The following is a 14,867-nucleotide window of genomic DNA, read 5'->3' on the forward strand; positions in this document are numbered from 1 at the left end:
GTAAATAGTATACCATGGGGGAAAATTAATTTATACATATGTGTAGATGTGTGTATACATATAAATATATGCATGCCGGCACACACGCGTACACATCAGGCCTGGGAATAGACTTAGCAGGAAATAGTCCAGGGTTATATAAGGAACAATTTGATCTAAATAAATAAATTGCCATGGTCTCTGGAAAATTTAATTGCATCCCAATGGGTTTTTTTTATGACATAAAAGAGAATTCCAAATTTCTTCTGGGAAAATACATTTGCAAGAATAATGATAGGAATTTGGCCTTAGAAGGTATCATGCTACAATTACTAAAACAATAAGATAACCAAATTAACAGCAATCAAACCAAGAGTTCAAAACAGATTCAGATATATAATAAAGATAAATCAAACTGTGAGAAAATTACCATCCACTTGAATAAAAAAAAACTAGAACCACATCTTATACCATACACCAAATTTTCATACAGAGTAATAATTTCAAACTTCAAAAAATCACATTTTTAAAAAGCCAAAAGAAAATAGGAAAGACAATTTTCGTAAACTCGTCATGAAGAATACAAGTCCTTTCCAAGCTAACTCAGTGCCCAGAAGTCATAAAGAAAAAGAATGCCAAATTCTACTATATAAAAGTACATATTTCTACCCAGTCTTAGAAAATGCATGTAAGATTAAAGAAAAATAACTACGGAGAAATCTATAATAATGATTTTATATTCTTATGTCACTCACAAGTCATTAGGAAAAACACAAAATTTTTACTAATCATTATTTAATCACACAGTACTCAATGAAAGCCTGCTATACACCTGCAATTTTTATTCCCTATTCTCATGTGGCTTATATTCTAGTGGTACTCAACTAGCAAAGCTAAAAAAGAATATTAGTTGGGGCTGTGCATGGTGGCTCACCTCTGTAATCCTAGCACTTTGGGAGGACTAGGTGAGTGGATCACTTGAGGCCAGGAGTTCAAGACCAGCCTGGCCAACATGTCAAAACCCCGACTCTACAAAAAAACACAAGAATTAGCCAGGTGTGGTGGCGCGCACCTGTAGTCCCAGCTAGTTAGGAGGCTGAGGCAGGAGAATCGCTTAAACTTGGGAGGTGGAGGTTACAGTAAGCTGAGATTGTGCCACTGCACGCCAACCTGGGTGACAGAGCGAGACTCTGTCTCAAAAAAAAAGAAAGAATATTAGTCGAAAAGAGCTTATGCAATTAATTGCATATAAATTGCAACAGCATAGGGAAACAGGCCTTCTCATGCACTATACTGCAGGTGCTCAAGAAGGTCTGTCTTAACAACAAGCTAGAAACAATGATCAAAACTGTAAAATGTACAAACATTATGTATGCCCCAATAATTTACTGCCCTAATTAAAGTATATTTTGACAAAATATTCCATAAAATCCTCTAATATACAAAAGATGTGCATCATAGTGTTATTTAAATAGCAGAAAAGCAGAAATAACAAAGGTTCGTCTGTAAGTTAAAATAGGTAATTTTGTTGACACAAAGAGAAGGCTACAAAATGCCAAAAATATTAAAAGAAAAAAAAATCACATTAAGTAGTGCATTCTATGATCCCACAGAATATACTGGGAAAAAACATTTAATATTTATATATACAGAAAGGGTTGAAAGGTAATGCAGCCAGCCAAGAGCAGTTATCCCTAGAGGTATACGAACATGCAATTCACAGAAGAAATAAAAACATATAAGCATAGGAAAAGATATGCATCCTCACTAATAAAGCAATGACGATAGGGGCTTCTACTTTCTTTATAATTTGAATGAAAAATACAATTATGTATTATCAAAAAAGAATATTTGTTTCCTTTTAAGTCTTTATCAAGTCACTCTGCAAAAAGTAAAAGTGAACATAATAAATTATCACATCTTATTAAGGACAGATATCATAAATCATGTATATTAATAAATGTTCCTTCTAATCTCACTTATGGATTTTAAAATATTCTTTCCTTTATGGGTGCATGTTTGTGTCTGTATGTGTGTATTCCTGTCTTTGTGGATCAAATGCTTTTCTATTCCATGATAACATAACTTGCAAATTTTCTTCTAATACATATTTTTTCAATTAAAAATATTCTTATGGTTCAACTTTTTACACTTAAATTTTTAATCTATTTGAAGTTCACTCTAGTGGTGACTTTTCTCATTTTTTCCCAAACTATTTGTTATTCCAAGACCACGTATTACAATTGTCCCTCAAGCTGCCCATCCCCCGTGCTTCCTTCCACCCATCCCACACTCTTTCATTAGGACCTCAATCGTGTGGTGTGTGTGTGTGTCTGTGTGTGTGTGTGTGTGTGTGTGTGTGTGTGTGTGTGACTGAGTTTCACTCTTTCACCCAGGCTAGAGTGAAGCGGCGTGATCTTGGCTCACTGAAACCTCCATCTCCCAGGTTCAAGTGATTCTCCTGCCTCAGCCTCCCAGGTAGCTGGGATTACAGGCACCTGCCACCGCCACCATACCCGGGATTTTTGTATCTTTAGTAGAGATGGGGTTTCACCATGTTGGCCAGGCTGGTCTCGAACTCCTGACCTCCGGTGATCAGCCCACCTCGGCCTCCCAAAGTGCTAGTGCTCTATGTGAATTATTCCTATAGGCTCCCACTGGCCTTCCTCCATTCAGTATTGCATTTCTCCCATTCTACACCACCCAATGCCTCAAAAGCTTGGTCTGTAGACTACATAGGGAGTGACATGTCACTTCCTGCTTCAGATCCTTTCAATGGCTTTCCACTTTTTTATAAGCTCACGATTTCAGGTGTGGCCATATAATTTATCACCCAAATAGGGAAACAATTGAAAGTGGGAGAAAGGCTATTACTAATAATGCTGGAACTGCAGGCATGAAGCCGACTATCCTGGGCAAACCCTACTCAAAAGGTCGACTCCTCAGCTCCAAACTCTCACCCCTTCTTCCTTCGCAAGCCACTGTTCGCCCGTTCTGAGGCTGCGTTTGCATTTTTACATCTTCAAACTTAAAGTTTTCCTTTATGGGACTTCACATGCTCTTCCCTGTACCTAAATCATTTCTTTTTCACATCCCACCCCAACCCATCTCCCACTCCTTTGTCCCCTTGCTGATTCCCTCAAACTGTACCGTAAGGTCTCAACTTATATGCCACTTCCTCTGTAAAGTTTTCTTCAATATTCTCCCCCTGCCCAAGTTTGGGTTTAGCGCCATTCCTATGTATTCCATATCATTTCCATACGCTCCCTCTTTTAAATCAGTATTTCTCCTATCACCTTCACTAGTGTACATATATCCTCTATAATCTGCATCCATAGGGCCTGGCACACACTAGGCATTAGAAGAAAAAAAATCTAAGAATAAATGAATGAATGAAGATCCGTTGCTGGTGACATTTATAAACTGCCAAAGAAAGTTATAAAAATTTTCAGAAAGAATTGGCACGCCTCCTGGGTTCACACAATTCTCCTGCCTCAGTCTCCCGAGTAGCTGGGATTACAGGCGCACACCACCACACCTGGCTAATTTTTTGTATTTTTAGTAGAGACGGGGTTTCACTAAGTTGGCCAGGCTGGTCTCGAACTTCTGACCTCGTGATCCGCCCGTCACGGCCTCCCAAAGTGCTGGGATTACAGGCTTGAGCCACTGTGCCTGGCCGTATCTGTGTCTTTTTAAAGTTCTATTACTTTGAAGATATATTTCAACTTCCTTTTCAGTCCAATGAATTAAGTATTTAAAATGAAATAGCAAATCTTTAAAAAGTAAGTAACTTCCCTAATCCACTAGAAATTAAATATTCAAATTAATACACTAGAGTTACATTTTTCATATTTTAACTGTCAATTCAACTAACAACCTACATACCTTGCTTCTGTTTAAAAGGAAAACAATCACAAAAAGATTTTAGTTTACTCCAGGGACAAAAATAGATTAACTGATTATATCCTGAAATAGTCTAAAATTTATTTGGGGGCTTAACTTGTTAAAGTAATATGGAAATGAGGTCAAAGCGATGGTAGATAATAAGAATGACTTCAAGAAAAGCAATGTTAAATGTTAGATCAAAAAAGGAAAAAAGATACTTTATTCCCAAGACTAGCTAACTACAAACTGACATTGCCAAACAAAACATCATGTATCCTGGAATATTACCTATTTTCTACACATATGAATATATGTCTTTCATGCTAACTTTACACAATTCTTTAGTCACACTGCTAGATAAAATGAAAAATAACCAAATTATCCACCTAAAATATTTTCCACATAAAATTTAACTAATTATAAAATTTTATCAAATGGCCCTTCTTAATAACGTCTAAAGTCATACCTCCCTCTTGAGCCAAATATCAGTTCTCATTCAGTATAATATTGCATAATTAGCTATTCCATTTGAAACACTCTTGAACCAAATACCATAATCGGGGATTTTTTTTGTCTGAAACATGCTGCTTTCATTTCTAATACCCTTGAACCAAAACAATAATTTCAAAAAGGAGTTTAACAAGATATTCATAGCTAACCTCACCCTCCCCTGGGTGATACTAACTTCTCAGGTGCAGTCTAAGACCAAATGAAGAAATCTTCAGAACGTTCTGTGGCTAAAAATCTCCTTAACGTTTTTACACACTTTGTATTTAACATCAAGGAACTTTTCTGCTCTAATCTGATCCTTGTTCTTTCAGAACAAAAATTTAATAAACTTCCTAAACCACTACAAATCAATTACCCTCACATCATTAATCATAGCCTGTTTAGCTTTTACAGCAATAGGGTTTATAGTCCACGCATGGTTTTTTTTGGGTTTTTTTTTTTTTTTTTTTTTTGAGACGGAGTCTCGCTCTGTCGCCCAGGCTGGAGTGCAGTGGCACGATCTCAGCTCACTGCAAGCTCTGCCTCCCAGGTTCATGCCATTCTCCTGCCTCAGCCTCCCGAGTAGCTGGGACTACAGGCGCCTGCCACATGTTTTTAACCTCATCTTTTATTTAATACCATCTCTCTTTTTATAAAAATAAATTTAAAACCAAGTTTTAAATTCTGAAAGCTATTTCTCAAAAAAAGTAGAAACTAGTTTTTACATCTAGGAAGAAATTTTCATTCAACACTCTACATATGCTCACCAGTAATCATCACAAGCTAAATGATCATTTTAATTATGTAATTATGTAACCTATATGTAATTCTGACTCACAGAACAATATCTGACACATAATTGCCCCAGCGTCAAGTCCAAAATGTATACAGTGCAGGATTTAGTGCAGTAATGACTTCAGAATAATGTAGGAAAATTCTGAAATGCCTGCTGTAAACTGATCACATTTGGAGGAAAAATAAGTGATAAACTTAGGAGGCAATGGAAAGGGAGAATTGAAATCTGTCTGCCAATATTTTACGGGTATTTTACACTGGAAAAGTGCTCTTCTCTGTAAAATGGAATGACATTTTGAAACATAAATTAGTAAAGGGACAGGAAATGGGGAGGTGAAAGGGGAAAGAAAGAGGAATGCTGAAATGACCCTATAGAAAAATAGGTACGTTTGTCAAACATATTGGAATCCCATTAACTACCCAAGTAAAATGGACCTAAACAAAATTACTAGTAGGTTCTGTATAGTGTACTCTTAACTTTACTTAAAACAAAAATGACCTTGAAGCTACATTTGACAGAACTTAAATTCTGAGCTTCCCAATAAGAGTATTTTGCAGTTTCTCATCACATTATAATCAAAAGCTCGCCTCTTTCTCATTAATAGGATTTAGGCTATTAAAATACTGTGCCCTATTCAAAATACATTTACTTGAGAATTGATGCTCGAAACAAAATTCATCTGAAGGCTCAGAAAGTGGCCCTGTTTGAAGGTATTTATTACCGGCGTAACATGTCCTCACCTTCACATTGGGTTTTGACAGTAGTTTCAACAGCTCTCTGATCTCACTGTTTAATGGCTTGTTCTGAAGCTCTTCGGCCAGCTGCAACGGAGATTACATTGACTTAAAGAACATTTAGTAAGAGCATTGTGGGATTGGGTGTGTGACAACTGAGAATCTGACTTGCTCAAGGCTATTACTTTCCAATGTTTAAGGAGAGGTCAGCATAAAAGAAAACAGATCATCAATCATTGCTCTTCTTTTTAGACCTTCGGTAGTCCAGATCCGAGCCCAGGCTCTCAGCTGAGTACAAATCAAGTAATCGTATCAGCCAGATCACCTTCTGATTTATTGCAAGGAGGGCAAACCCCAGCACTTCATCCATGTGAATGGTCTTTTGCACCTAGACAAAGGACCACTTGTAAGAAGAACTGGATAAAGCTTTGACACTGTAACCTCCCCCAACCCCCACAAAAACAGAGCTTCTGAATGAGGTGGTGAAATCCACAGGGTTTCCAAAAACCCATGGGGATTCCAAAAACCCACAGTAGCTGTGCTGTTTAGAGCTAGGGTAAAAATAATTAGAATGCCCCTAATAGAGCAAATGGCCTGAAATTTTTATTATGTTTACCTATACAGATGAAGAAATCTGTTAAATACCAACCAATCATAGTACCAATTGTAAAATGAGCTATAATGGGTTGACAGCTAGCTACCCTGGTACCAAAAATGCTGACTGTACTCTACTATAATAACCGAGAATTCCCATTTGGGTTCTACATAAAGAAGGTGTTACAACTTCAAACCTGCCCCATATCTTCCATTAAGAGATATTCCTATCAAAATTCCCATTCAATTTTAGGCTATAGGAAAGATCTCATAATTTTCTTAAAAAAAGCAAGACTCAAACAGGAAAAAAGATTAGAATTATGAAATACGTGGCATATGTATAGATGCATTTTTATTTAAAAACCCGTCTTAAAACCTTGCATGAAATTTCCATTTGCCCCTACTTTTTCTAACAAGCTAAAAATAATTGCTCTTATCTCTGGAAAAGGAATTTTCTCTAAAAGAAGGGCATAATATAAATTGTACACAAAAAATAAAATCATAGAAAATTATACAGTCATTAATTACCTTTCAAACACTGCTTTTACTTTTTTGAGGTAATATTTCTACAGCATTTTTAACTTACAAAAAGACATAAAGGTCATTTGCACACTTTAGTCACTTAAAACATAATATATTTTAACATTTAAATATACTGCTCTGACAAATTATAAGATACTATGGTTTATCATATTTATATAGCAGTCTCTAACTTTTTATAAAGGAATATTTTTGCAATATGATTGGGCCACAACAACATTGGTTTATAAACAAATGTTTCCCAAAACTCTGAATAGTAAATGTTTTAAAACTGATTTTTTAAGGCTTTCGTGCCTTACTTGAGCAACTGTATCTACAACTTTATTTGCCTTCATTTAAAAAATTCTGCTTCAATAATGCAGAAGTAAGCTTCCTCATTAAATATATACTGAAACATACTTGTAATCTTTGTAGATAAAAACAAAAAGAAAAATGGAAACTAAACAAATAGCACGCAACTTGCATATTTATTACATATGTGTTTTTTCTAAATTAGAATGCAAAGTAGTTCAAATAAAATCAACTTCTCAAGATGGCCAATTTTTTAATTATATTATGGCCTGGATATTTTACCACACTGAATTATATAGCTTGTCTTAAAAAATAAAGGAAAGAAATATTAAAAGCAACAAATAAGCTACGGGTTATCACTAAAACCAGCCTTCGCACTAAACATATTTCTCTTCCAGCTTCATGTCCTTTATAGTTTATCCAGGTGTGTTCTCAATTCATCCGAGTCCGAAAGTTAACAGTAAGAATCAGCAAGTTAGTTCCCTTCCCCCAAGTTCAAAATAAAATTATAGCTACAGGAAATTAACTACTCCATCAATGCCAACTGCTTCTTAAATTTATTTTTTGGTTATGAAGGTAATTTGGAAAAGTCTAATATCCATAAATCATTACTATGTTTTATAATCCATTATGAAAACAATCCTGTCTTTTTATGTATTTCATATTATTTCATATGCCTCGTTCGTATCCTAGTATCTGTCATTTTTTAGTACTGTCAGCAATAGAGCTATCTCATTTGTCTTTATTTCTCCAAAGCATTCCTCTTGTCTGTGACTTTCTCAGAACACCAACAGCTGACAGCTTCTCTCTCTCCATGAGTTTAAAGCCTAAAATGTCTATTACGAAGTTACGAAAGCAGAACAAGAGAGTAGCTACATGTAAAATTTTTAGAACAGAAAAGTGAATGAAAATCAACATAATATTAACATAAGCTCAGTGACGACAGGACTTTTGGAAACATTTGTAACCTCTTCTGCTTTTCACTCATAGGATCACACGCATCTGTCTGCACTAGGACAGGTTCTGCCTGGGCCAGGTCTGCAGCAGACACATCCCGGTGAGCTCGGAGAGTCACACTTACATCATCGGCCAAGGCCGCCGCACCATGGAGAATGGGCACCGGACTCTGCTTCTCATAGTAGTGTAGTTTTTCATGAATCTGGAAGAAAATCAAATGCATATAAGTTCACCTGCTAGCAAACAATCTCAGATAGCTGCACATTTTTATACTTGAAAAGAGAATCTGAATCCTTGAATATCCTAAAGTTATATGTTTATGACATATTACACACATGTAATATGTTTGTACATGCTAATATAAACCCATAGGTGACACGTATGTGTGCCTAATTCATCTATTACTATGGCCCAGTGTTTACAACATGGAGTCAAATGGAAAAAACAGTCTTAATCAAACAGAACCCACTTGAAAACTAAGTCTTTGTCTTTCCCCTCAATAAGCATGTTAAGTTTTGTGATGTCTATTATATCTAAAATCTATTGCTGCAATATTTCAAGTATCAGTTGCAGCTTATATTCCTGCTAAAAATGTAAATTATGATTAAAGCAAAGCAATAAACTGTCAGCCACATTTTGGCAGGTTGGTATGGAATCACTGTCAAGACGGAAGGAGCTGGCACTATTTGTGCCTGGGTGCCACATCCAGGAACATCTGCTCAAGCACACTGTTCCTTTTATTATACTTATTCATTCTTTTTTTTTGAAATTGCCAACTTTCCCCCTCAACTTCAAATTTCTAAGAAATGAAGGGATTTTTCATAACTAGTGGCATTTCTTATAATTATTTAGCATAAATGAGATCATTTTTCATATTGTAAAATAATTATAATAATAAATTTTAAAAAATTTAGCCCTTCATTTCCCATTATTGTGACCCAAGAAACACAAAGGCAAGAATCTACATAAATCCCATGTAAGACACACTGAGTTCCTTGAAAAATCTAGCAGAAAGTTGAGAAACAAAAGACGTGTTGACAAACATATAACTGTCAGCACTTAAGTTTCATCTATTTCAGCTCTTGTGTAGGTGTCCTTTCATATTTTAAACTTGAAAACTCACTTTAGTCTCTTTTTATTTATAGTTGAAGAACAATGTCCCCCACCATATACAAAAAACAGTTGCACCTCACAATTTCCTGTCTTTAACAGGTATCAAGTAATACACTCTTTAATTATACTCAAAGCTAACCAAACTCCATTGTAAAAGTCTGGAAGATAAATTTTATTCTGATTAGCCAGATGCTATTGCTAAGAGAGGATTCTATTACCTTTTTGGCAACCCAGTACACAATGTAAAGCTTCAGGGAAAGAATTTTGACACTTATGATATTACCAGAATGATCAGAGCCACATTTTTACTTAATATCTTAGAAATTTTAAAGATGTATCATAACAAGGTAATAAACAAACTTTAAAGACTGTAAGCTATAAAAAGAGTTAGATTTGATTTGAGAAACTATGAACATATAATTTAAAACAAAAACCAATCATACTGAGCTAAATTCACTTTGTTTAAATAATTATCGAGAATTAAGACATCTCAACATATAGTATCACAGAATACTTAACTTACCCTATCACAAAACTCATCTAACCTGACTGCAGTTACTTGTTTAAATGTCTGCTTCCCTGCTATAATAAACATAGAGACTTATTAAGAACTTACCAGGTGCCTGTACTACCCACCTAATAGGTCAGTAATACTAGTAACATAGTCTTTAATGAGTTTAAAATTTGAATTCCTCAATTCTCACAAGAAAATAAAGAGGTAGACAGCAGGACCATCTCATTTTACAGATAAATAGGAGTTAAACAAGTTGCTATGTTCTTGCAGACAGTAAGAGGCAGAGCTGAGATTTCAAGCTCAAGCCATCTGGCTCAGTGCTGGAGCTCCTAATCACCCACTTTTCCTCTCAGACTGACATCTCATCTGTGTTCTTCACTGCGATCCTTGGCTGCCTAATGAATATGGCCAGTTTGTAGAGCATAGAAAGGAAGGCTGGAAAGATATATAACAAATTGCAGTGACTGCTTCCACTGACTAGAGGATCATCGGTGGTTCCTCTCCATCCCTTATATTTTCTTTCTCATTGGTGGTTCCTCTTCATCCCTTGTGTTTTCTTTCTGATGGCTTCCAATTTTCCCAGGTTAATTTCTATGAATACTCTAATTATAACATAAAATTATGTGCCTCAAATAAACACATTATCTCTCCACTTCATTTGCTTCTTCTGAGCGTCTTTCACAAATAGTCAGTTTCTCTTCCATCATCTTCTCCAGATCCTGACCCAATTGATAGAGTATCCCACCCCTAGCCTGCCCACTCCTGGATTTTGTGCCATATCAAACATTTTTTAAATGTTCTAGAATTTCAAAGTTCTGGTAACCCTGTGTTGCGTATGTGTTTTACTTTACGGCATCATTTTAAAAATTAAGTTGGTAGGGGAGTAAAAATTTACTCTAAATAATTTTGAGCTCAAAATTGGAAAACAATATTTTCACTGTTTCCAAAAATATTGACAGAAATTCTGCTTTTTATTACTATTTATGATAACCAAAAGAAAAAAATGATTTTTCAATTCTAATAAACAGGCAACACATATAGACTTCACCCCAAGGCTATCTAACAGAACTGCCTGTGATGGTGAAAATGTTTTATAGCCGTTTGTCCAATATGGTTAGCCACTGGCCACGTGTGGCTTTTGAGCACTTGAGCTGTGGCTTGACTTGAGGAACTGAATTCTTCATTTTATTTAATTTTATTTACTTTACATTTAAATACCCACATGGAGCCAGTAGCCTTCTTCTTGGAGAACATGACATAACTTTATGCAGTCTATAATTTCTCTTTATATCCCAGAAAAATTTACTCTGATACAGGGTGACAAATTTCCCGAAGTGGGAACATTTGGGGATCTAGTAGACAAATATATAACCAAAGATGTGGCTTCATCATCAATGAGCAATCTAGCATCAATTATTAAGTATCAGGTGTAGCCAAACCTGCAAAACCTCATTTATTTTAACTACACATTTCCCTTTGCAGATTCAATGACATAATAAAAGTACACTTCAGACCGAGTGTGGTGGCTCATGCCTATAATCCCAGCACTTTAGGAGGCCAAGGTGGGCAGATCACTTGAGGTCAGGAGTACAAGACCAGCCTGGACAACATGGTGAAAACTCATCTCTACTAAAAATATGAAAATCACCCGGCCATGACGGCGCATACCTATAGTCCTAGCTACTAGGGAGGCTGAGGCAGAAGAATGGCTTGAACCCGGAAGGCGGAGGTTGCAGTGAGCCGAGATCTCACCACTGCACTCCAGCCTGGGCTACAGAGCGAGACTCCATCTCAAAAACAAAAACAAAAAAAAACGTATACTTCATTTTTCTCCCCTGAGCAACTGGAAGAGGAGGAAGCAGAGAAGGAGATGAGGGAGGAAAGGAGTTAGGAGTAAAGAAGTCTGGAGAAAAGGGGAAATCTGGTTAAATTAATTTTATATAACAGTTATTCAAAAACAAGATCCTAAAAGTCAGGTCATGCTAAAATATATTAAATGCACTATTAAGAAAAAAGGACATTTCAAAATCTATATACATTATGCTGTATGTATATGTCCATAAGGGTTTTTTTCCTATAATTACATTTGTAATCAGAAAACATCAGTAAAAATAAAAATCATTTTAATATGTAAGCAGTTCTCATAAGGAAGCCATAGTTACCTTCATTTACATACTTCCTAAAAATAAATGTTTAATTTTAGTGAGGAAATCTGTTTTACTTACACATACAGTAGAACTTTTAAAAATAAAGCTTCAATAATTAAACTATGAATAAAGTACCCCCCAATGCAGTCATGTATTTTATACCTGTCAATGATGTACAGACTCCACCATGGTCATCTGCATTACATTACATTAAGTAAACTAAAGCTGTAATCCTTTTATTGGCTTCTATTACGAGTACAAAAAAGTACTGAAAATTACTGCCCAGTAGTTTGACTCTTCAGCATGTTAATTAATGGTACCAGATCTAGAATTAGCACATGCATGCATACACCTATCTACCTCCATATTTTAAATACTGGGGGTAGGGAGAAGATTCTGGGTACTAAAAAAGAAAATCCATGGGACACGATCCTTTCAGAAATACGTATTTATTTCTGATGCATGACCTTGAAATATCACTGGCCACTTTGCTAACTTTACAATGTAGGACTTGGTGGATAAAACTCTCAAATCCTAAGCCATGGACCAACAAGTCCATGGATGGTTACAAACTCTTAAAGCAGACTTTCTTTTGTTCCTACCTAATCCCAGGAAGAGCCAGACCAGCTTCTTTGTCATCTCCCTAGTAGTTTAAAGTTTTCTCATCTTCCCACTCACTAACAAAGTAGCCCTAGAAAAGTAGCTATTCTGTGTGTGTATATCATAAAGCCTAAAAACTTGGAGGCTGTACCTTTGCTCAAGCTACACAGTCAGAAGTAAAAATGTAAACAAATAAAGCCTTCCCATAGGAATCGCTGGGAGCAACTGGTACTTTGCCTTCAATTCCAGCCAGGGTGTTTGCAACATCTCTACACAGATGCATAATTCTTATAAGGAACATGTCTATAAAGTCTACAAAATACAAAGCACCAAAAACAGTTTTTAGGCTTAAGTTAAATGATTAAAAAGCAACAAACCATCAACATTTTCATTTTGGTTGAAAATGTAGTGATACTATTTGAAACCACTTCTCAGAACATTTTCTACAGATCAAATTCCCTTAGTTCCCAGAATAATGTTCTAGAGAAAGTAGCCAGGGCATTAAACATTTCTTCGGAAAATCTGAGTTAGTTGGGGTGGGGGGGGGGGTGGGGAAACTTGAATTCTCCAATCCAGAGATATATAATCTGTCCCATTTTGAAACAACCCCAAATTTCTACATACATTTATTTTTCACTCCCCACATATTACAATTATGAGAGCTGCCATTCTTCAAAAATCTTGGTTTTTTTTTTTCAGTAATTGTTGATGAAGTGGGAACTGTTAAATTTTTGATCAGATGGCTGTTACTGCAGATGATGTCATGGAACTCAGACAGGTTTCAACATACAAGTAGCAATCAATTACCTTGTATACTTGTTTGCAGTTTACATTTTAACAAACATTAAAACTGTAATTACAGCTTAAAACTAGTTTTGTAACAAAAGATGGAATGAACCGTCTTAAAACGTGGCGAGTCTGGGATCTATGGCTAGGAGAGTTCATGGGTGACTCTCAGTTGATTCATGAACTCCTGAAAACTATATACAATTTGTTTGCATGCATTTTCTAGGAAAATAATCCCAAATACAGATGGGTGATTTATGCTAAAGGACTTAAGACTTTATTCAGTAAATAAATAAATAGCCATTAAAGGCCAAGTGCGGTGGCTCACACCGGTAAGCCCAGCACTTTGGGAGGCCAAGGCAGGCAGATTGCTTGAGCCCAGGAGTTCAACACCAGCCTGGGTAACATGGTGAAACCCCAACTCTACAAAAAATACAGAAATTGGCCAGGCATGGTAGTGTACACCTGTAGTCCCAGCTACTCGGGAGGCTGAAGTGGGCAGACTGATTGATTGATTGAGCCCAGGAAGTGGAGGTTGCAGTGAGCTCAGATTGTGCCACCGCACTCCAGACTGGGCAACAGAGCCAGACCCTGTCTCCAAAAAAAAAAAAAAGAAAGAAAAAGAAAAAGGCATTAAAGAATAGGAGACCCTTGGGCCAATTTGTGCTTCACTCCATTTTCCTTGGACAGATTTGGGGAGGAAGGGAGGTAGCAGGTAAGACGAGGAACAGAAAACCTGTTAGGAGGATATTGTTCTAGTGGTAAGAAACTTTAAAAAACAAACAAACAAACAAACAAAACTGGTCACTGCTCAGTACAGATGACTTTGGGGTTCCTCAGGTTTCCCTTTCTTTGCAAACACAATGGACTGAAGCAGTTCCATCTCCTCTCAGCAGCCACCACACTGCCTCTATCCCCAAATCTGTTGTGAAATCAGATGTACTCTTCCAGCCATTGTTTTCCTTGCTGCCTCCAAGATAAACATATAGGCCCATTGTATTTTAGAGATGTAACTGTTATCTCCATAGAGAAAAGGAAAAGCACTAAAAAAAAATGAAGAATTTATAGTATTTTCACAGTTTTAAAAGATGAAGTGTCAACATAATTTACTGAGAGTCTTGAAGTCAAATACATGAGTTTAAATCCCAATTCCGCCCCTTACTTACCCTTAAGCAACTTATTTAACTTTCTATGCCTTAGTTTTCTCATATTTAAAACAGGATAATAATCGTATCTATTAACTAGGGTTACTGTGAGAATGAAAGTCACCATTAAAAGAGTTTCATGCAAGTTCTGGAAATTAGAAAACACCTAATAAATAGTATTTATTTCCAATTCCCCTGCTCACTTCCACTGGTGTTCCTAGTAAGAGGAGATATTCGTCTCCCTTTGACTACACCATGTTGCATATACATATGATACAATCAAGACCTAAAGATCAA

At 36.1% G+C, this 14,867-nt stretch overlaps 1 protein-coding gene across 22 annotated transcripts in view; it reads right to left on the reverse strand.

Annotated features, from left to right (window-relative positions):
- Positions 1 to 14,867, reverse strand: part of MPP7 (MAGUK p55 scaffold protein 7) — a 255,744-nt gene that overhangs the window by 90,462 nt on the left and 150,415 nt on the right. For all 22 annotated transcript variants that reach the window (XM_507720.7, XM_054660889.2, XM_054660885.2 and 19 more), the window contains 2 exons: positions 8,390 to 8,467; positions 5,890 to 5,970 (listed from right to left, as the gene is read on the reverse strand). In XM_507720.7, coding sequence (XP_507720.3) covers positions 5,890 to 5,970; positions 8,390 to 8,467 — 159 coding nt within the window. The remainder of the gene's footprint in view (positions 1 to 5,889; positions 5,971 to 8,389; positions 8,468 to 14,867) is intronic.

The sequence above is a fragment of the Pan troglodytes genome, chromosome 8, assembly GCF_028858775.2.
Source record: "Pan troglodytes isolate AG18354 chromosome 8, NHGRI_mPanTro3-v2.0_pri, whole genome shotgun sequence".
NCBI classification, from domain to species: domain Eukaryota; kingdom Metazoa; phylum Chordata; class Mammalia; order Primates; family Hominidae; genus Pan; species Pan troglodytes.